This window comes from Meira miltonrushii (assembly GCF_003144205.1).
Source record: "Meira miltonrushii strain MCA 3882 unplaced genomic scaffold FA14scaffold_1, whole genome shotgun sequence".
In the NCBI taxonomy this organism is placed as follows: Eukaryota; Fungi; Basidiomycota; class Exobasidiomycetes; order Exobasidiales; family Brachybasidiaceae; genus Meira; species Meira miltonrushii.
This window is the reverse complement of record NW_020289943.1, coordinates 3,438,474-3,460,873: the sequence shown is the minus strand read 5'-3', so window position 1 is coordinate 3,460,873 and position 22,400 is coordinate 3,438,474. Positions and strand designations below refer to the sequence as shown.

Genomic DNA, 22,400 nt, shown 5'->3' with positions numbered 1-22,400 from the left:
CTGCACTACAAATAAGCGGGTGGAATAAAAAGCAAAGGCACTTTAGAACTGTCAAAAGAAAAGACAGTACCAGACGGAGTATCTGCGAAGTATGATACCTTTAGTTGTGTAAAAAAGGCGGCATGGTATGCTGGTATGAATCAATATTCTCTTCCATCACGATTGATCGGGACTTATAATCTGTCATACAAGTCAAATACTCGTATGCAGAGCAAACATTTCATCTGATCGAGGCCATTGCCCCATTTTGGATCACAAGAACGATCTGCATTTCCGCCTCCATCCACTTGAAATAAATTAATCGAAAAAAGAAGGCTTCCTACCAACATCCAACCCAATCACAATGGCAGGTTATCCTCCTCAGCAGCGTAAGTATCCGCAAAGAAACTCACAAGAATGGCTTGAAGGATCACAATTGCTGCACAGTAGCATTCATGCTCACCCATCCCACCTCTCATCACATTCCTTTCCCTTTTCAGATTTTGCTGCTCCACCACAACCCGGTCCGTATGGCCCACCTCCTCCAGGCTACCCTATGCATCATGGTGGTCCACCAATGCATCATGGCTATCCACCTCCAATGCCACCGCCCGGAGCAGGAGGTCCATATCAATCACCCTATCCTCCGGGAGCTGGTCCATCCGGTGGACCTTGGGCTGATTCGCATTTTGATCATCATCCTCCGCCTCCAGGATCGATGCATGGTCCACCTCCTCCTCAACCACAACAGCCACCACCACCTCCTCAGTCGCAACAACAACAATCACAACCTGGACCGCCATCTATGGCAAGACCAGGAGGATATGGAGGAGCAAATGGACCGCCGCAAGGACCCCATTCTCAACCCAATCCGGGCAATGTACCACCACCACATCCTCAAGGCATGCAACATCAAGGTCAACCACCTTATGGCGTAATGCCGCCTCGTGATTATCCTCCTGCACCCAGACCTGGGCCATCACAATCAGGTCCACAGATGGGTCCTGGTGGTCCACCACCACCTCCACAGCCTCAACAAGGGCAATCACAACAATCCAGGCAACAGCAAGGACCTCCTCATGGATTTTCACCTAGTACGCCAAGACCATCAGCATCTACAAAACGAGCAAATGCTGGATCTTCCTTACGCGATAAAGAGCGTGGTACAGCCGGCGGAGGCAATACGGGCAAGAGCGGAGGTCAAAGGCGTTCACAACAGGATAAACAAGGAAGCGGTAAAGGAGGAAGAGGAGAAACAGCAAATGCAAAAGCTGAAGCGGCAGCTGCAAGAGCAGAAGCAGCAGCAGCGGCTGCAGCAGCACAAGATGAACCGGTACAAGAAAGTAAAAAGATTCGTAAACGAAAAGAAGTCGTTGATCGTATACATAGAGTTCATTGGGATACGGTGGATAATCGAGATTTGCTATACAATGAAATGCAACATGCATTAGCACAAACGGGCTCAGTCTTATTGCTTTCGCCTGCACTTTCACGACCTTATCTGCTCGCATTGCACAGACTGACGCTGGAAAGGGACGCTCAATTGAGACAAATTGCTTTATTACATGCACATCAAGTGGAAAGTGCACGAACTGCTTTTGAACAAGATCGCAACAAGGTGGAAGATGAGGCAAGAAGTGCGAAAAAAGCGGTGCGAGAACGTCTTTTGGCCGCTGTAGAAGATAGAAGGAAGCGATTGAGAGAAGATAAAGAAGGCGGTGAAGGAACATCTGATGCTTTGTTGGATCCTTCTTCTAGAGCACATGCTACGCGCAAATTGCGAAACAAAGGTCCTGGCGCTTCCCGTCGTGGGGATGGTTTGGAACCTGAAGGAAGTCTTTCGTTAAGAGGAAAGTCCTCCAATATGACAAATGGCGCAAGCAATGGCGCTTTAGGACTATCTGGATCGGGCAGTGACGGAGATGGAGCTTCGACGCCCAAAGGAGCGGGTAATGGAAATAATGCTGAAACTGCTGCTCATCCACTATTGAGCTCTTTGCTTGAATTGACAGGATTGGCAGGCAGCAACGGGCAAGTAACATCTCTACCGCCAAGCAACTTTGATGCTCTGACCAGCGGAGCTGCAAGTGCTACTTTGTTGCATTTGGGTGTTGGAGGTGGAATGGGCGATTCAAGTTATATGGCCAATTTACGCGCAAATTTACAAAGTCATGGCAAAGGAAAGAAAAAGACCTCAGCATCCAACAAAACCACAGTAAATGGTGTAAGCACGGGTGTTGCTGGAGGAGGAGCTGCGATCGATACAGGCGTTCTGGCAAGCGGCGAAGAGGATGATGAAGATAGTAATTCTCGTTCAATGGCAGCAGCAGCAGCTGCCGCCGCCGCCGTTGCTGCAGCAACAATGGTCAACGGTACAGGCCGACTACGATGGGATCAAGGAAAGAGTGTAGGACAATTGACGAGCGCAAAAGATATCGAAATTGAATCGGATTTGATCAATATACGAAAAGTCGGTAATAAGCGCAGAAGGCGGTGAGGTGGTTCAGATTGCCTCATTGATCATGCTTGATCCGCTCTTCCTTGCAACCTTTTGTATTTGTTCTTCTATTCCAGCACTATACCCATCCCTACCTTGGATAGGTTCGCAAATGATTCTCATGCTGTGCATCTTATATGCACATGTTCTTAGACTGTATACCTAGAATGAATTTAATTGTTTTCAATATTCTGTTAAGAATGAGGTGTATCAGATTGATTTCTTTGGATTTTTTCTCTCTCTTTCGATTAGCTACGGAACAAAAACAAATAGAAGAAAGGTAATAGAGGGGAGATATAGATGAAAAAGTTTGTTTTTGAAAGATTGTTACAATTACTCGTGTTTGATCTCGCACAAAAGATCACTTTGGGAAACGGAATCGTTTGCAGCAACCAGAATACGTTGAACTTTACCGGAAACAGGAGCAGAAACGACAGTGTCCATCTTCATTGCGCTCATAACAACCAATGGATCACCTGCTTTGACGCTACCGCCTTCTTGAACACGTACTTCAACGCAAACACCCGACAAAGGACTTCCAACGGAACCTGGATCGGATGATGCCTTTTCACGGCGAGCGGTATCAACGCTTGCCGTCTTATCATCAACGATGATCGAACGTGGTTCAGAGTTGAGTTCAAAGTAAACTTCACGTTGAGCATGGTCTGACAAAGTACCAACAGCCAACAAACGAACGATGAGTAATTTACCACGTTCAATGTAAGCGTGAATCTCTTCTCCTTCTTTGGGTTTGCCCAAGAAGTAACGTGTTGGCAAGCTTGAAAGATCTCCGTATTGCTCGATAAAGTCTTGGAATTCTTCAAACACCTTGGGGTACAAGGCATAAGAAACGGCATCGCAAGTTGAGAATGCACGGTTGTAACGCTTTGCCAAATCTTTCTTAATCTTTGCAAAGTCAACTGGTTCCAAATCAGCACCTGGACGACCGACAACCTTTTTACGTCCACGCAAGAGCTTGTCACGGAAGTCGGGGAAGCCACCTGGTGGAACACCCAAACGACCTTGGAAGTATTCGTAGACTGATTCAGGCAAATCAATCTTGTCGCATTGATCGATAAAGTCTTTGCGAGACATCGTGTTTGCGACCATGAATTGAGCAAGATCACCGCAAACCTTGGAAGAAGGTGTGACCTTGACGATATCACCCAACAAGTGGTTTGCTTCGATGTAAGCATCTTTGATTTGGTTCCATTGTTCACCCAATCCGTTTGCCTCTGCTTGCATACGCAAGTTGGTGTATTGACCACCTGGCATTTCGTGGTCGAAGACGGAAGAATCGGAAGCACGCAAGTTTGCCTCGAAGCAAGAGTACAATTGTCGGATTTGAGTCCAGTACAAGTTGAGATTTTGAATATCCTCATGACGGATGCCTGGACCAAGACCGGTTTGTTCAAGAGATGTGACAACTGCACCCATGGATGGTTGAGAAGTCAAACCAGACATTGAGTCAACGGCGACATCCACAACATCAGCACCGGATTCTGCAGCTGCCAACATACTTGAGACAGCAATACCGGCAGTGTCGTGAGAGTGAACATGGATTGGCAAGTCTGGGTATTTCTTGCGGATACCACCGACCAACAAACGAGCAGCAGCAGGCTTCAAGAGACCAGCCATATCCTTGATACCCAAGATGTGAATACCCATCTTGACCAATTCATCGGTCAAGTTCATGTAGTATTCCAATGTGTATTTAGGATGCTTCTTGGGGTTGGCGACATCACCAGTGTAACAGATTGTACCTTCAACGACACCTCCTGCCTTCTTGGCGGCATCGATACCCAATTGCAATGAGTCAATAGCGTTCAAGGAATCAAACACACGGAAGATATCTAAACCGTTCTCAACGGCTTTCTTGCTGAATTCGTAAATGACGTTATCAGGGTAAGAAGTGTAACCGACAGCATTTGCACCACGAACGAGAGCTTGGAATGGAATGTTTGGGACCAATTTACGCAATTTGCGCAAGCGTTCCCATGGGTCTTCGTACAAGAAACGCATGGCCACATCGAATGTTGCACCACCCCAGCATTCCAAACTGAAAGCATTCTTGAGAACGTGAGATGTTTCGCGTGCAATGTTGACCATATCGATCGTACGCAAACGTGTTGCGAACAAACTTTGATGGGCATCACGCCATGTTGTGTCCATGATCAAAGTACCCTTGTATGCACGAACAGCTTTGGCAAATGCTTCTGGACCTTCGTTGACAATGATGTTACGCCATCCTTCTTGACAAGGTTGAGAAGCGTCCAAAGGTTTGGAAGGATCTTTGGGATCGGTGAATGGTGGCATTTGGATATCTGTCTTGAGACCTGGCTCTCCACTTTGACCTTTGATCGAACTTCCATTGACAGCGACGTCTCCCAAGTATGCCAACAATTTCTGTGCACGGTTCTTGGATGGAACAAGTTTGAAAAGTTCAGGTGTATCGTCAATCATCGTTGTCCATGTTGATGCAGTTGCAAATGCTTCATGGGTCAAAAGACGGAACAAGAATGGAATGTTTGTCTTGACACCACGGATACGGAATTCGACCAAAGAACGCAACATCTTACGACGAGCGACTTCGTATGTTGCACCACGACATGTAACTTTGACAAGCAAAGAGTCGTAGTGAGGAGTGATTTGACCACCTGCAAAGCCTGAACCAGCATCCAAACGAACACCGTTACCACCTGCAGAACGGTACACTTCAATACGACCAGTATCAGGTGCAAAGTTCAAAGCAGGGTCTTCGGTTGTGATACGACATTGAATTGCGCATCCACGCTTTTGAATAGTGTCTTGTGACAATCCCAAATCTTCCAAAGTTGCACCGGCTGCGATTTGAATTTGTGATCCAACGATATCAATACCTGTGATTTCTTCAGTGATGGTATGTTCGACTTGAAGACGAGGGTTAATTTCGATAAAGTAGTGTCTGTTTTGTTGATCGACCAAGAATTCACAAGTACCGGCGTTACGGTAGTTTGCAGTTCTGGCAAGTTTCAAAGCATCATCCAAGATTGCTTGACGAACTTGATCGGGAAGGTTGCTTGCAGGAGCAACTTCAACGACTTTTTGGTGACGACGTTGGACGGAACAGTCACGTTCGAATAGATGGACGCAGTTTCCTTGTCCATCAGCCAACAATTGCACTTCAATGTGCTTTGGTCGGTCCAAGAAACGTTCAATGAACACTGTTGGATCACCGAAAGAGGATTGGGCCTCTGATTTTGCACGAGCGAAAGCTTCTTCAAATTCTTCTTGCTTGCGAACGACACGCATACCACGGCCACCACCTCCCATAGCAGCTTTGATAATGACTGGGAAACCGACTTCTTTGACGAATTCGGCTGCATCTTCGTATTTCTCGATAGCACCTTCTGTACCTGGAACGATTGGAACGTTTGCCTTCTTTGCCAATTCACGAGCTTTGACCTTGTCACCTAAACCGTCAATTGTTTCAGGACGAGGACCGATGAAAGCAATACCTGCAGCTTCGACAGCTTTTGCGAATTCTGCATTTTCGGATAAGAAACCGTAACCAGGATGGATCATGTCCACACCAGTATCGACGGCCAATTGAACGATTTCTGGAATGTTCAAATAAGCTCCGATAGGTGTAAGACCTTTTCCTACTTGATATGCTTCATCACTCTTGTATCTGTGAGCAGACATTCTATCTTCGAAACTGTAGATAGAAACTGTTGACATTGCCAATTCGTGAGCTGTTCTGAAAATACGAATAGCAATTTCACCACGATTGGCAACCATGAGTTTCTTTAATGGAGTACCTTGAGCCGCTGTCAAATCACGACGGATACGATTAATGCTTGGTGGTAATCCATTTGCGGTATGACTGCCAGGCGTGCCAGGAGTACTTTCGAATGAAGGATCCACAAAGACACTTCTTTGAGTGCCTTTTGGCGCTTGAGCCGTTTCTGGCTCTGTGATGGCCATCTTGGTTTAAATGAAGCCTACTGAAGATGAAAAGTCTACCTCTTTGTTCCGATCAAGTACCAAAGGTTCTCTTGTTTGTGTGAGGATGAGTAGGAAAGGGATGATCTGGTGGAGGATAAAAGGGCTGTCAGTAATGAGCGTCTTGTTTTTTTACTCTTTCTTTTTCATTGACTCGTTATCAGTCGGCAGATTAGGATAATAGGGCGCAGGACAGCCATGCAAAAAGCAAAAGACTGCTAAAGTGTCTTTCAAATCGGGCGGCGCAAATCGATCCACCTTTCTTCTTATTTTTTTATTTTTATTCTGGTTTGCGTTCCAGCACATCACCACACGATTGCAGATCCATGATATCTTCTTGACCTCTCTCTCTCTTTTTATCTCGCTCGGACCATTTCAATTCCGGCACTTCAGCCCAGAAGATGAGAAAAAACGAGCGGCCAAGGGAAGGCGCTAATGCAGCACACGCGTACTGATGGCTCTGCGCCAGTGTATTGGCATTCACACATATAGTGAGATCGAATGCAATCTTGAGAGCCTCTTTCTCTCCCCAACAAGCCAAAAGAATGCAATTGATAACCATGGCTTTGGATAACCGATAGCATATATCCAGTTCGGCCGAAGCGTCAAAGAGCCAGAATAATGATGCCGTGATGATGAAGAGAAGGGTGATGTGAACCGATTCGGAGTTTGACTGAGAGAAGGTAAGATGAGGCGTAATCAAATAACATCCCTTATGCTCCACACCAATGATGAGGTGGTCAGAATGAATGACGCTCATTAAGCCTGCAAGTCACACTTCTCAAAGCAAAGGCGTTCTTCTTCGATCGTCATTTTGTGTATCCGATTCGTGTATTTGTTCACTTGGACAGAATCCGATCCGATCATTTCGAGCCAGTATCCTAGCAAGCCGTACTCACCTAAATCCGTGTGTGTGGATATTAAATTGGCGGGCGTAATAATAAGTCACAATATACTCCGCTCGAAGGTGTGATTGTTATGTTGAGAGAGTTTGAGCTTGTGAATTAAGAAGAAGAAGAGAGGTGATTAATGATGATGGTGATGATCAAATGAATGCAAAAGTTAAATGAGTGGATCAAACCGCTTTAATTGAATGCCTAACGCTCATTCCCTCCCTTCAATCAACCCGATCACGGTTTTGCCGGTGCTTAAGCCGTTGTTCTAAGCAGTAACGATAACCGGACACTCTTCTTCCCTTTTTTTACCTCGGGCGCACAATAACCCGGGTCACTCACTCACTCACTGCACTGCGCTTTCATACGCCCGAACATGCGCGCTTGTTTTTTCCCCACACATTAACAGTCTATTATCGACTCTTTATCACTTTACTACTTGCAATTGCATACTTAGGGCTCGATCCTCATATTTGAAAACTGCAACACAAATCCGCATTGTTCCGATCTTTTGATTGGTTGGCAATCTTGCTGGAATTTGAAGAGATAAGATAAGTCTTCCATAATTCATGATATATAATTGCACATTTATAAACTTATATTGATACAAAGAAGAATTGCAAAAGCATTACACAGTTTCCATCGGTAAGGATTCATATCCTGCCGTTTGATGTTTAGGTTGTGAGGGTCGAATGATGTTATATATTCCCTCAAAAGTACTTTGAACGGGTGAATAGACCAAAGTTTGCAAAAGTGATGCCGATGTAGATTGCATTGGTAAATCATAATTTGCATCGAAACCTTCTACTTCATGTTCAGATACCAGCCAAGAAGGTCTTTTCCACGTCTTTAGTGTGAGACTACTCAAGACCACACTTACGCTACTGAAAGCCATTGCCGCTCCTGCCATCATCGGATGAAGATGAATGCCCCATGGAAGACCGAAACCCATTGCTAAAGGAATAAAGATAATATTATATCCTGTTGCCCAGACGAAGTTCAATTTGATTTGTCGGAAGATCCTTCTTGATAAATGCAGAGAAGCAGCAACGTCTAGCAAATTTGATCGCATTAAAACAATCGATGCTGCTTCAACTGCAATTTCAGCTCCATTTCCAACCGCAATTCCCAACGTGGCAGCAGCAAGTGCAGGTGAATCGTTAATACCATCTCCAACCATGGCTACTCCATTTGATTTGCTGGAGTTGCTCTGGGCCAACTCTTCTCGTAAGCGCAGGATAACCCCTCGTTTACCTGTAGGACTCATTTCTGCATAGACATCTTCTTCATCGATATCCAACTGCTTGGCAATCGCTCGTGCAGTTGCTTGGCTGTCTCCTGTCATGATGCCGCAATGGATGCCCATCCTTCGTAAGCCATCGATACATTGTCTGGCCTCCGGTTTAAGTTGATCTGAAAGGGAGATGATGCATGCCAACGATCCATCAATCATGGCGAATACAAGTGTTTTGCCCTGCGACGATTGTTTTTCAGCATATGCAAGCGAAGTAGAATCCAAGACCTTCTTTTGACTATCGATATAACTTTGATTACCAATAAAAATCGCATGCGGAATGCCTTGAACGGTGACAGTACACTGGATACCATGACCGGGCACGCTGATGAAGCTGCTCACTTCCGTTTTCAATGTCGTACCGATGGTCGAATCAATGAAATTGGCAATTCCTCGAGCGATTGGATGTTCACTTTTTCGTTCTGCTGCTGCCAAGATTTCAAGAGCTTCTGCTCGCTTCAGACCAGAAACCGATTGAACATCCAATGCGATTCTGTCAACTTTGTCGCTCGTTTCTTTTGGCTGCTCTGAATTGCCGTCAAACCATCGAACGCCAGCAACGCTCAATTTTCCTTGCGTAAGTGTTCCTGTTTTGTCAAACAAGATGTGCGAAATACTCTTGCTGGCTTCCAATGGACCACCTCCTTTGATCAAGATCCCATTTTGTGCACCTACACCTGTTCCAACCATTACTGCAGTTGGCGTACTAAGTCCTAAAGCACAAGGACATGCGACCACAACCACACTGATGCAAATTTTGAGACAAACCATGGTACGTGAAGATCCCTGATGTTGAAAGATGTCCGGCAAAGAAGGCAATTGGAATGTATGGGAGATACACATCCAAAAGATAAATGTCATCACACCTAATCCCACAACACAAGGCACAAACACACCGGCCACACGATCGGCAAATGCTTGAATTGGCGCTTTAGATGTTTGAGCATCACTGACCAAGCGAACAATTTGACTTAGCGAAGTCTCCTTTCCAGCCCGAGTAACAACGAAATCAAAGGTGCCCAACGAATTGACCGTTCCTCCGATCACTGCGCTTCCAATCACCTTTGTGACCGGGATTGCTTCTCCCGTCACCATGCTCTCATCCACTGAGCTTTCTCCCCGCACGACCAGTCCATCTGCTGCGATTCGTTCTCCTGGTATCACTTTTACATAATCGCCTCTTTGTATTAACTCGGTGGCCACTTTACGCTCTTGCGTCATCTTCTCTCCGTCACTGTAGATGACTGCCATACTCGGTGTTAAGCTGATCAATTTGCTCAATGCTTCACTTGTTTTGCCCTTTGCTGAATTTTCAAGATATCTTCCCAGAGTGACAAATGTGATCAGCATCGTGGAAGTTTCAAAGAATGTTGCAGGTCTTTCACATTGCGTTGTGCAAAAGAGAGCGACAATCATTGAGAATGTACTGAAAAAGAAAGAAGCTGTCGTACCAAAAACGACCAAGACGTCCATCGTTGCTGAATAATGTCGAAGTGCTTTGATCGAAGAGACATAAAAGCGCTTTCCAATACCAAATTGAACAGGTGCAGCCAAGCAAAGTGACAGCACATCTGCCAAATACAAATTCGAGATCGGTTGCCACATCAAAATTGGACGCAGGAAAGACCATTTGGGAGCAATCATGTTCAAGAAGAAGTTGGGAAGAGCGAATGAAAGAGAGATGAAGAAAGCCCTTCTCCATTCTGAAACTTCTCTTATCCGTCCAAGGCTTTGTAATTGCGTCTTGTCCCGATCATCACTTAGCATTGCATCAAATCCAAGATCTTCTATCCGTTCAACGATATCTCGTATTCCCACTTTATCCTTTTCGAATTCTACACGTGCCTCTTCGGTTGCCAAAGAAACAACGCATGATAAAACACCATCCATAGCCGATACTTCTCGTTCGACTGTGGATGTACAGGAAGCACATGTCATCCCGTACACCTTTAATGTTTGAACATCTTGCAATTCTTCCGCTAATTGTTCGGCTTCGAATCCTATATCTTCAATCTCTTTTGCAATCTTTTCAGGCGTCCACTTCTGTCCATCATATTCTACGACTGCTTTTTCTGCTAACAAGGCAACCGTTACCGATTCAATACCTTCTTGTTGTCGTAACATTCTCTCAATCGTTTCTACACATGCTCCACACGTCATTCCTCCGATACGAAAGGTGGCAACATGATTTAGTTGAGATGTGCCTTGTATGCTCTTTGAGCTTATCAACTCCTTTTCAGCATCCATCTTGCCACAATGTCAGTTGATGGAGAGGTCAGGCTGAACTTTAAATGTTATCTTGTCATGAAAGCTGAAGTCAGTTTGTGTGTAAGTTTGCGATTGTGTAAATGAATGGAGAGAACCCAGGATTACCCTTCCTCTCTTGTCCCTGTGTTGGATTCAATAATCTAAGATATGATGGAGAGGAGTGTATAATAAGTTCCTTTGACGCATGCTTAAATGTTAAATGCATCCCTGCCGAAACGAGAAAGATTATACTCATTCGTGTCTCAGGCACAATCTCGGTGTGTTGAGGTTTAAACAACCGTAGGCAAGGAAGCTTAAATCCGAAAGAAAAAGCTGAGCGAACGAGGCAAATAACGCGTTAAGCTTAAGGAAACGACTAATCTCTCCGCCATCAGATAAAGCCCGATCTATGCTCTTGCCGAGGCTCACCATCACAAAGTATTCTAGGTGGCCAAGCAATTGTATTCATGTGATGTATGTGAAATGTGATGCTATGAGAAAAGAGATAGAGATAGTGTGTGTATAAAGGGAAACAGGTTACACGAAAATCTAGAGAATAAAAGACTAAAGCAAAAGAAAATCTACTCTTTGATAAATACGGATGAAGATGACAGATATAGATCACACTTGAACAAGGGAAAAACGGGAACATGAGAAAAGAGAGAAAGTCTCTCCTCCGTTTTGAATTTGTGCCGATCACAATTCATCAGGAGAAGGAGGTCTTGAATAGGCTGCAGAAAACGTTGTAGCTGAGCCTGCTTCAGATTTACCGTCATCAGTCATATGTTCGTCAAAGTAATGAGCGGCCATTGATCTAGGTGTACGGGGAGTTTTAACGTTGAATCCGGTTGTGCAGATCAAATAACTGATCAAACCAGTCCAACCACATTGATGACTTGCGCCTAAACCGGCACCTGATTCACCATGGAAGAATTCATGGAAAGGTACCAAATCACGGAAATTTGGATCGTGATCCAAGATTGGAATACCGGCATTGCATGGTCGTCTTTGTTGAATGGGATCCATTTCAAAGATCGAAATCAATCTTGCGCTGATTTCCTCAGCCACTTGTGCAAGATGCATCATATTGCCAGATCCTGTTGGGCATTCGATCGTGAAGCTGTTTCCATAGAATTGATAGAATCTTTGCAAACTTTCGATCAATAAAAAGTTTACTGCAATCCAAATTGGTCCACGCCAATTACTGTTACCACCAAACATGGGCGAACGACTATCACCTGGCCAATATCCCACAGAGAATTGCTCTCCATTGACATTGATACTCCAAGGCTTATCTTGATGTTCTTTTGACAAACTGCGGATACCATAAGTGGATAAGAATTCAGTCTCATTCAACATTCTTGTCAAAATTGATCGTAAACGATCAGCATCCACCATGGATAACAATCGACGATTTTGACGACCACCTGTGATTTGAATGTTACGCTTACTAATCTCTGGACGATTGTCAAGGAACCATTTGACACGTTTACCAAACGAAGGGAACTTTTTGAAAACATTTGGCTCCAAAGTTAAGGTTGGGTAAAGTGCAATCAAACCGACCAAACTCTTGACGTTGATCAAATCACTTTTACCTGGTCCCAAAACGATTGCGTCAAAGTAGAACTTCTCCTCTTCTGACCAAAGCGAGAAAGATTCTTCATCGGCATTCTTGTACGTCATTGCATCGGCAATAAAGATGAAATGTTCAAAGAACTTTGATGCGATATCTTCATAAGTTGGATTATGCTTTGCCAATTCCAATGCCATATTGAGCATTTGTAAGGCATAGAAACTCATCCAAGAAGTTCCGTCAGCTTGACGTAATACACCTCCGGTAGGCAAAGGTTCAGAACGGTTGAAAGGACCGATGTTATCTAATCCCAAGAAACCTCCTTCGAACACATTGGATCCTTCAGAATCTTTACGGTTCACCCACCAAGTGAAATTGATCAAGAGCTTTTGGAAAACACGTTCGAGGAAATCCAAATCTTCTCTGCCGTACACCTTACGTTCAATCTTGAAGGTACGGAAAGTGGCCCAAGCATGCACAGGGGGATTGACATCGCCAAAGTTCCATTCGTACGCAGGGAGTGCACCATCTGGTTTCATGTACCATTCACGGGTGAACAAATCGAGTTGCTTCTTTGCATATGTTGGATCGACAACCGCCAAAGGGATACAGTGGAACGCAGTATCCCAAACGCAAGGGAATGGATATTCCCATTTGTCGGGCATGGAGAGAATATCTTCCATGTGTAAATGACGCCAATCCTTATTACGCACATGCTTTCTTGATGGCGGTGGAGGTGGTTGACCTTCATCGCCGGAAATCCACTCTGGTTGAATGAAACAATAGAATTGCTTGTTCCACAACATACCTGCGTAACCTTGACGCATGATAGAGCGCATATCATCTGGCAAATGACCTTGAGCGATACGATGATAGAATTCATCAGCTTCGAAACGACGAGATTCAACAAGAGCGTCAAATTGCTCATCATCATTCACAGTAACATCTTCTGATGCTTCATTGGTGGTCAACTTGATACGCACAACAGCGCAACCGCCATTTGCAGGTACCTTTTCAAAGACGTAATGAGCGCCCATCTTTGTACCTTCGTTGTTTGGGTTGATATATTGTCGTCTAGGTGATGAATCACTTGGAGCATCAAAGTATACTTCTTCTTCCTCATAATCCTCTGAAACCTCTTCCGTATCATCAATCTCTACATCTTCACCGTCACTGTCTGCTCCTGCATCGCCGTTTTGTAAGCTTGCCTTGTTGTTCTCTTCCGCGATACCATTTGGCAAACTTCCAGGTGCTTTTCTGTTGGGCAAAGAAGACTTTTTGACAACCTTTTTGATTGGCTTGACGACCTTTCTCGTCTTTGTTACACTGCGAGTCTTACGTACAGGTTCAGGTTGATCTTTCTCGAGACGATGATGAGGGATGATATGGTCATGGAAGGCATCCTTGGCGTACGATTTGTTGCGTCCGCCGTACAATCTTTCAAAGTTGGTCTCATTTTCGGTGAACATGAACTTTGGTAAAATTTCTTCATCAGAGATCAGTTCTGGTGCTGCACCACGTTTGCGTGGTGGAGCGCTAGGAGCGGGACTGGATGGACAGTAGAGATAATAAGTACCCAATTCAGGATGATTTGCCTCAACTGTCATATCGTCCTTTTGTTTCATATTGGGCTTTGGAGGTTCGGCTTTTGGCCATGACCATGAATTGCGGAAGAACATTTGAGGGATGATGTGCAGGTCTGCTTCTTCAGGACCACGGTTGTAAGCGCTGATACGACAAGAAACTGAATTTTCATTATCCGAATCTTTTGCATACTCGATAAAGATGTCCCAATATTTGTTCTCATCAAACAGATCTGTATCTGTGATCTCAAATTCAGCCACATCACGGCTTCGCATTTGAGATTCACGAACGAGCTGTTCGTATGGATAGGATTGTTGAGGGTACTTGTATAGCATCTTCATATAGCTGTGCGTGGGTGTGTTGTCCAAGTACCAATAAAGTTCCTTGACATCTTCACCGTGGTTACCTTGATTGTTGGCCAAACCAAACATTCGCTCTTTCAACATACGATCCTTTCCGTTCCAAAATGCCAAACTGAATGCAAGTCTGCAGTGATTATCACTTACACCTGCAATACCATCTTCACCCCAGCGGAACGTTCTGCTACGAGCTGTTTCGTGGTTGAAATGGGTCCATGGATCACCGTTCTCACTGTAGTCCTCACGAACGGTTGCCCATTGACGTTCACTAACGTAACATCCCCATCTTCGCCAATAACGTTGCTTATGCAAATCTTCTTCTAAACGGGCTTCTTCTTTGGTGCTATTGCGACTTTGCGAAGTGTGATAATCGATACCTTGATCAGCAAAAGCCGTTGGACCACGATGGTGACCATTTGCTTCTTCATCGGCACTATCGAATGAATCATGGAATCCTGCACCACCTGTTTGGGTGGCAGTACTTCCATTTGTTCCAGTTGGCGTAGTGGGTACGTCGGAATTGTGATTGCTGATCCAAGACATGGATTTGCGATGATAAGTATCAGGTCTTGCGGAATAGTGATTTGGGTTGATATAAGGAGATTTAGGGTCATGATATTCGGGTCTATATTGGTTTAACGAATCACGACCATGGAACGATTGTCTTTTCTCAGAATTGCTTTGAGAAGGTCTAGAACGAGGCAATGTTTGCGATCCAGCATTTTTTGAACTTGTATTACTCTTCTTTCTTTGCTGTAAAAGAGTGGCTGTTTGACCGCCAGAGTTAGCCGTTGGAATATCAATCGTTAATTCCTCCGACTTTTTACGACCACTTTCACTATCTGGCGAGACACCGCCATTGTCAGCAAGGCTTGACATGCTGATGATTTGGAGTGAAAGTACTTTCGCTTTGGATGATTTGTATGTGTTTTTCTGGGTTTAGGGAGTTGAAGGGAAAAAGGAAATGAGAAGATGTGATTTTGAGTGAGGTTGATGGAAGAGAATAAACTTCCAAAACCTGTCCAAAGAAGGGTATTTAGAAGAATACCCAATGTGCAGCAGAAATCGATCCAGTTGCTGTTGCTCTATTTCTTTTCAGCAAATGAAATCGAAATCAAGCCAGCAAACGTGAATGATGGTGAAGAATGTATGCACACATTGGATGATCCATTTTTGGCTGTTGGCACAATCATCAATCCATTTCCATCGAATCAAGTCCTTCGCGCTCAAGCCTTAGCGCAATATGTGTATTGGGGGGAGAAGTGTATGTACACGGGTAAATGCTAATCGGTTGAGCTGTTGAGCCCTGAATTGCATTGTAAGAAACGGAAAAAACGCCTTTTGTGTGAGGGCAGAAGTGCACAGTGCGAGTTGAATCATATCGGAAGTGGGCCCCCATGCAATCAATCAAAGCAAAAACAAAAAAGCCCTTCAGCCAAAAAAGAAAGTGTTACGCGTTTGGACTGTAGCTGCTGCTGCAATTATCTGGGAAGTATGCACAATTTCTCGGGGGATCATCAAATCAATGCATGCACGCACCCGTCATCGAATTTGAACACTTTTTGAAAAAAGCAGGCACATCAAGGCTGGAGAAGAATACACTATTATTGTACGCTTGTCTCATTGGTCGTATCCGGGACTGAAACTGAACAAATGGCTCATCCTACAGTCAGGAGAATTTGTACGCAGGACCCTGAGCATATATTCTCAACTTTGAATTCAAGGAACAAATCCCATACGCTTAGCAATTCTGTGGCTGGCAACTTTTTGTGTTCGCTTATCATGCTTTCTAGCGCGTAAATTCGCCGTGTTCCTCTTCTGCGATCGATAAGATCAGTCACGATCATACAGAAGGATGACTAATCGTCAGACTACCATCATTTTGAACGGAGGGCGCAGCAAAATGAGATTAACGTGTTCCTACTTTCACTTTTGTCACCTTGTGATTTCAGTATGGGGGAATCTCTTATGACTTTTCTCACAAGCTGCGGACCGCTTTCTTCATTTTATATTCAGAAGAATTGGCAATGACGTGATCGAGGAAACTCTATCTTCACTCCTATCACCTACGCACACTTTCTTTCATAAAGCTCCGGCAATATACGCTGTTGGTGTAAAAATACAACTCTTTTGGCTGTGACGTCTCCGCCTTTATGCGGAGGATCTTATTATGTCCGCATAAATTCAAGAAAAAAAGCGGCCATGGAAAGCGGCCTCTGATTGGATCGAACTTTTCTCATCGATAAGCTCTAGGCTTTTTTCTCAGCTCCGTCCTTTTCCTTCTTACCATCACATAGAGTGTTCATCCAACATTAAATTGTGGATGTCTGTTTTCACCTATGAACAAGAAATGGATTTCAGAGCATTTTCAAACACTTACAATTCTGAAAGCGAGATTGACAATTCACGCTCTCAACCTTATCATTCCAATGACAATCGTCATGAACCCGAAGCACAAATCCGCATCCGTGATTCTCCGCAACAACGTGTTCAAAATTTCCCATACATCCATAACAATGTGCCCAGATCATTCATGGTAGAACACATGTTGGAAAGTCAATCAATTCCTCACACCAACTTGCCAAAACCGCCAAAGCAGTCAACGGAACCTCTCAAAGTGGAACCCAAACGTTCAGACAGAGTTCGTGCAAATAACGAGAAAAAATCTTCTTCAAACAAGAATGGCAATCATTCTAAACAAGCAGGCGAAACGGCTACTCTGCAGGCAGAAGCAGCTCGATACACACCTGCTTGGCTTATCACACAAGCTTTCATTACCGGTGTTCCGATTTGTGATATTGAATTTTACATCGAAGATGAGGATGCTAGCGCTTTTGCAAATCGAACTATTTTGGAGTATGCATGTCCTCAATTGTTAAAGAGTGAGTCTGATTCGCATGAAAAGGGATTTGTGTCGTGACTAATTTTTCACTTTCTCACGCAGGAATCTCAAAAGCGAATGTGTTGATCTTTAATGCAAAAGCTGACAGCGATGTCCCTCCTCCGCGACCACCAAGAACGGACGCAGGCTACAATTTCAACTTTATGCAAGAATTTACGCCGGAGATGTATGAGCATGACACTTCAAGATTGACGCAAACACAAACGAATCAAACGCAATCGAGAGAGCGTGGTGTCAATCATGAAAGTCAAAATGCAAACTCTGGCCCATTTCAATGGTTAAAATTCAATAATTCTGGCAAAAGAATCATGAGGAGGAACACCTATTCGCCATCATTGGAAACGCCTCGTTTGGTTCCGACTCCCGCTCAGCCTGTTCAGACATTGCCGGTACGTATATCTAAAGTACAATCAAAAAGACGTACAACTGATGAAACCGCTTCTCTTTTCAGCCACTTGCTCAACAACCCAGATCTGACCGTATTAACGTGCTGGGATGCACGATGCAATCTTTGCGAGCATTGCTGTTCTATTTGATCACATTGCAATTTCGTTTCTACATTCCGAGCCGTAACGGTTCAGGAGGAGGAAAAAGCAGTTCAAAGAGCGCAACATGGACACCAAAAAGCAATCATCCCGATTCGAAAGAAATGATGCGAAATCCTCCTCCGTTCAATGTTCAATCTGCCTATGCATTAGCAACCGATTTAGGCTTAGAAGATTTGCAAAGTAATGCACAATCATTCTTGATGGCAAATTTACAAGCGCATACAGTTTTAGCACAATATTTTACGCCATTTTGTCAACGTTATCCACCTATCCGTCGTGGAATTTTAGCATTCATCGAAGCACATTGGCATGAAGTTCGTCAAAAGACCGAATCACAAGAAGCTTTAATTCGTTTGGCTCATGGTGATTTTCCACAATCACATGCGGCTTTGTTCAAACTTTTAAGTCGATTGGACGTTAGTAAAATTCCACCACCACCTTCTTCTCTTGGCTAAATAGCACTTTTGTATTGAACTTTCAAAAAGGATTCCAACAATCAGGATATATGTTGTGCATTCATTCTTAGCATACTTACTAATCAGTGTCAGTCGTCCTGACATTCAAATTTATTTTTGAGGTTTCTCCTTACCGTGAATCAGACAAGTTGTCTCTTCTTCGAACTTCAACAATCAAAGGGTAATGATATTGATTCGCATTATGGCGAGAGACAAGAAAAAAAAGAGAAAATAGAAGCTGATGCTTCATCATGATTTGCATTTGAATCGAGATGGATAAAGGGAAAAAAGAAGAGATTTATATGTTTGAGTTACTTGAGAGATATTTGCCAATGTGTGTTTGACCAGAATGTGTGCGAATTTATTTATAAACATCGTGAGAAGAAATCGGGTGCAAGTCGGATAGTGCGCTTGAATAAACCGGGGGCTTTACACTTGAAGGAAAAGATGCCATAAGTTTCAGAAAGCATCGATCACCGAATAGTGCGACAAAGGACGAATATTGGATCGAATCATTGCGAAAGGAAGAATAGAGCCCAACACAAAAGTGTCCTATGTGCCTTGTAACGTGCCTCTACACCTTGAACCCGATCCTAAAAATCTCCTTCCCCAATTTAAGCTCTGGAAGCGTCGTTAACCTTTCCGGCCTTCTTCAATCTCTCTTCAAGTGTTTTGCTCTTGTGCAAATCACTTGCAGTCAAAGGCTTTTGTGCGCCGCCTGGACGATCAGAGTAACGAACTGCATCGGAAACGCTTCCTTGGAAAGAAGATGTTGTACGTTGAAGTTCGTTTGCTCCGTTACTACGGTTTGTACCTGTACGTTTCATTTCTTTGGAGTTTCCTCCTTTCATGCCTGACAAGCAGTTACCCTGTTTTGAATGGATGAGAATGAGTCAGTATTTTGCTCAGCTTTTTTAAGGGAAGCGCTTTTGCTTGCGATGTCTTGGTGGAGGCCTCCATCCAAAAGCTCTTATCTCCAAGCTGCGCCTCGATTGTACTCACCATGATGAATATGTTTTGATTGAGAAGGTTAAAGTGTGTTTCTAGTATAACCTCAAAAAAGAGATTTGATGATGGTTGTTAAAATACGTAAAACGTAAGATGGATGTGGTTATAAGTTAAATTGTCAAAGAGATTATTTTGTTCATCCAAATGTGTGTGTGTATGTGTGCCGTATGATTGAGATAATTGTACTACTGCAAAAAAGAGGCAGTACAAACACTGTCAAAGTGCCTTTTTTAAACTACCATATGCAACACGCCGAATCCGAAAGAACCGTCTTTACAGTGCTAGATGATGCAGTGCCCAGCGCGTGCGCAAATTAGCAGTCTGGGCAACAAAACAAAAAGTAGGCACGGAAACGTAAAGCGTGTAAGCGCAGAAGTGCATTGCTGCTGCAACGCAAAGCTCTCTCTCACTTAATTAGGGGATGTTGAATTACTTTTCTCTTTCTCTCTTTCTTCGCGAAATGAACTGCAAACAGGCGTAGTGCTGCTCACTTACGTCAACGTCGATCATTTCATATAACATCAAACGTGGATGAGGAGAATACTTTTACACACTTCTTATAATTTATTGTCTATTTATAAAATGATGATATCCTTTAAATGCTTGACAAAACAAAGTGATCATCTTTAACACCATTTGAGCATCACTTTAGATTATCAAATCGTTGGCGCCGGCATGCTCAGCCGAATCGCGCAATAACGATCATATGAGTAAAACGTCACTTGTTCTGTTTAATCGGAAGTTTATATTTGGGCGTAAAGAGAGGCTCAGACATCCGAATAACTTCACCATAAAAGAAAACACAGCATCAAATAAGTATAATGCCCCGACGACCGAACGGAGATGGAATGCCGGCTTCTCTTTGGCCTTTCTAGCCCGTTGGTCAACCCCTGTTTTTAGCTGATCATATTCACAGTCACTCTCATAGTGTAATTTTAGTCACTCGGAAGAATTTTTCTTGACACAAGTGGAGCAAGCCGGACTAAATCCATGGCAATCCTTTGCTCTAATCTCTAACGCGCTTATGCCCCTCAAAGAAGATCCAACGGTTTTCTTTTTTATTTTTATTATTTTTGCTTGCCAAGCTTTTATAAGGCAATGACATGCATCTCTTCCAACGGTGTATTGCATCAAAGCAAGATTTTACCTTCAAGACACATTTACGTCAATTGAACATGTACTATTCTTGTGGCTTTTGATTAGTTCTTGATGATAAGCTGACCATTCAGTACAACGTTGATGTGCTGATTTGCAACATTTAAACGCCGAAGAGATATCCAATTTAATACAATGCATTCTCTAATTTTATCGTCTACGATACATGCCCAAAAAGTTCTCCTTGTCTTGCCATCCTAGATCTGTTCTCCGCAATCGACACCTGTGAATGGAATAAATAAAAGAGTTAGCATATTGCAATAACACACACAGGACCATAGCATGTATACCCACAATGAACTCATCAAGTCTGCACATTTGTCCGTCAAAGCATTCACACGTTGGACTGCATTGGGATCAGCGATAAAGTTTGGATGGGTAGGAGATTCTTGTTCGGCTAAATAACGAACGGAAAGGGCGTAAAAGCTGGGCGAAAAGCAAAGGCGTACGAGATGGGGAAGCGGAGAAAATGGTGGGAAAGGTACCGAAAGAGTTGTACTGGGCGTGATTGCTGTTGGCGCTTCATGTCTAAGAAAGGAAGGAGAAAGAACGTTAGCTAAAGCGATTAAAAAAAGTCTTTGTTATTGGTGCTCACTTTATCGACATGATGAAAAGATTCGATTGACCTTGTCCGATCCGTATTGCTCCCGTAGCTTTGAACAAAGACCGCCAAGAATGCGGTAAGATAGATTCGAATCGCAATAAACCACGATTGTTGGAGGTGACCAGCTCAGGAAAGACAAGAATTGGCCCGTCAGCTTTTTTGATCACTTCCTCCAACGATGACTTGCTTCCGGTAGAGCGTGTTGGTGGACATAGACCACTCTCTAGCATCATTAATGGGAAGCTAACCTCATTCCATCCTACCAGCCTCTCTTCACCGCTTATTTGACTGGCACTGTTACCTCCAGATGATGATTTTGGTGATTCTACTTTCATTTGCGCATGTTGTTGTCCTCGTGCAGCTGCTCCCTTCCTTCGATTGTTTGCATTGGAAGAAGTATTGCCATCGTTTGAGGCGGCATCGTTTGCATTGGGCTTTACAACCGGCCGAACAAAAACAGGGTTAAATTTGATCGTTAGAACCAGAACATCTATCCAGGAAGACCAATTGCACAAAATCACATCTCCTTTCTTTGGTGAAAAAGTTGCCAAATTCTGGGATTGATTTGCACGTCCACGTGCCTTTAAGGATACAGTCTCTTCTGTTATCCATGTGAACCCAATTATGAAGAGCAGAATCCGACCAAAAGCAGCATGCAATGTCGATCGAATCGGTCTTCCAAAGTGTCCTATTGTGAGATTCAACGTTAGCCAAAGAAGGGAGAAGATTATGACCAACAAAGTTCGCAGAACGCCTGCAAGTAGACCAACAGGTAAAAGTATTAGATGCAGAGGTGAAGTTGATCCGACCGGCGGAACGGGAGGTAAGAATACTTGAATTCCCGTTCCAGCATCTCTGAAACGTGAAAATCGCTCAGCCATTGTGTTGGTGGAAGTGATGGTGTATTGGGAAGGAATGTTCTTGCCGCACCTCTGCTTCTTTTTCACGTAAAGTACACATGCACTGCTTGCCGATCTGCTTCCCCTTAGTGGCTTTACATCGCTCGCGACATGCAAATAATAACACTTTTAGCGCAGTGACCTTCACACACACGCGTTCGTACGCCTAGGACTAGCATGAATTTTAAGACTTTTGATTTGGTTCGGACTGTCAATGTTCCCTGAATATTATTATTGAACATTGTTGCTCTGGTACAAGATTCATGCAAACATTCTCTCTATTGGTTCGAGCCTCGTACGGTCAACTCTTGACAATCATCTACCGATTCATCTTGTTTCCACACTCATTTCATTTCAACGTATCAAGACTTCCTTTGATCACTTTTATATTCGTCGGAGCTTTGGTTCATTTCGGAGTT

General features: G+C 43.8%; 7 protein-coding genes across 7 annotated transcripts; 2 read left to right on the top strand and 5 right to left on the bottom strand.

The window, feature by feature from the left end:
- The first annotated feature begins 322 nt into the window (after positions 1 to 322).
- Positions 323 to 2,548, top strand: FA14DRAFT_166896 (uncharacterized protein). The gene is made up of 8 exons (XM_025500052.1): positions 323 to 989; positions 1,020 to 1,187; positions 1,209 to 1,322; positions 1,350 to 1,562; positions 1,587 to 1,630; positions 1,673 to 1,787; positions 1,812 to 1,833; positions 1,861 to 2,548. Exons 1-8 carry the CDS (start codon positions 344 to 346, stop codon positions 2,474 to 2,476), a joined length of 1,938 nt encoding a protein of 645 aa, XP_025358251.1. The 5' UTR covers positions 323 to 343; the 3' UTR covers positions 2,477 to 2,548.
- Positions 2,549 to 2,653: 105 nt separating this feature from the next.
- Positions 2,654 to 6,591, bottom strand: FA14DRAFT_21321 (putative pyruvate carboxylase). Its single transcript, XM_025502003.1, has one exon. It carries the CDS (start codon positions 6,440 to 6,442, stop codon positions 2,810 to 2,812), a length of 3,633 nt encoding a protein of 1,210 aa, XP_025358250.1. The 5' UTR covers positions 6,443 to 6,591; the 3' UTR covers positions 2,654 to 2,809.
- A 149-nt stretch (positions 6,592 to 6,740) lies between these two features.
- On the bottom strand, positions 6,741 to 7,220 carry FA14DRAFT_153292 (uncharacterized protein; the record flags this gene model as incomplete). The annotated part of the gene is made up of 1 exon (XM_025497586.1): positions 6,741 to 7,220. One exon carries the CDS (start codon positions 7,218 to 7,220, stop codon positions 6,741 to 6,743), a length of 480 nt encoding a protein of 159 aa, XP_025358249.1.
- Positions 7,221 to 7,806: 586 nt separating this feature from the next.
- FA14DRAFT_166894 (heavy metal translocatin) lies at positions 7,807 to 11,083 on the bottom strand (the record flags this gene model as incomplete). The annotated part of the gene is made up of 3 exons (XM_025500051.1): positions 8,234 to 11,083; positions 8,177 to 8,200; positions 7,807 to 7,884 (listed from the first exon to the last, which is right to left on the bottom strand). Exons 1-3 carry the CDS (start codon positions 10,892 to 10,894, stop codon positions 7,807 to 7,809), a joined length of 2,763 nt encoding a protein of 920 aa, XP_025358248.1. The 5' UTR covers positions 10,895 to 11,083.
- Positions 11,084 to 11,337: 254 nt separating this feature from the next.
- On the bottom strand, positions 11,338 to 15,635 carry FA14DRAFT_159746 (uncharacterized protein). Its single transcript, XM_025498364.1, has one exon. The coding sequence runs from the start codon at positions 15,287 to 15,289 to the stop codon at positions 11,591 to 11,593; it is 3,699 nt and encodes a 1,232-aa protein (XP_025358247.1). The 5' UTR covers positions 15,290 to 15,635; the 3' UTR covers positions 11,338 to 11,590.
- A 1,125-nt stretch (positions 15,636 to 16,760) lies between these two features.
- Positions 16,761 to 18,315, top strand: FA14DRAFT_177223 (uncharacterized protein; the record flags this gene model as incomplete). The annotated part of the gene is made up of 3 exons (XM_025500726.1): positions 16,761 to 17,292; positions 17,355 to 17,701; positions 17,764 to 18,315. 3 exons carry the CDS (start codon positions 16,761 to 16,763, stop codon positions 18,313 to 18,315), a joined length of 1,431 nt encoding a protein of 476 aa, XP_025358246.1.
- Positions 18,316 to 18,490: 175 nt separating this feature from the next.
- FA14DRAFT_187991 (uncharacterized protein) lies at positions 18,491 to 22,078 on the bottom strand. Its single transcript, XM_025501634.1, has 5 exons — positions 21,074 to 22,078; positions 20,773 to 21,006; positions 20,640 to 20,701; positions 19,318 to 19,358; positions 18,491 to 19,184 (listed from the first exon to the last, which is right to left on the bottom strand). The coding sequence occupies exons 1-5, from the start codon at positions 21,961 to 21,963 to the stop codon at positions 18,930 to 18,932; spliced, it is 1,482 nt and encodes a 493-aa protein (XP_025358245.1). The 5' UTR covers positions 21,964 to 22,078; the 3' UTR covers positions 18,491 to 18,929.
- Positions 22,079 to 22,400: the final 322 nt, after the last annotated feature.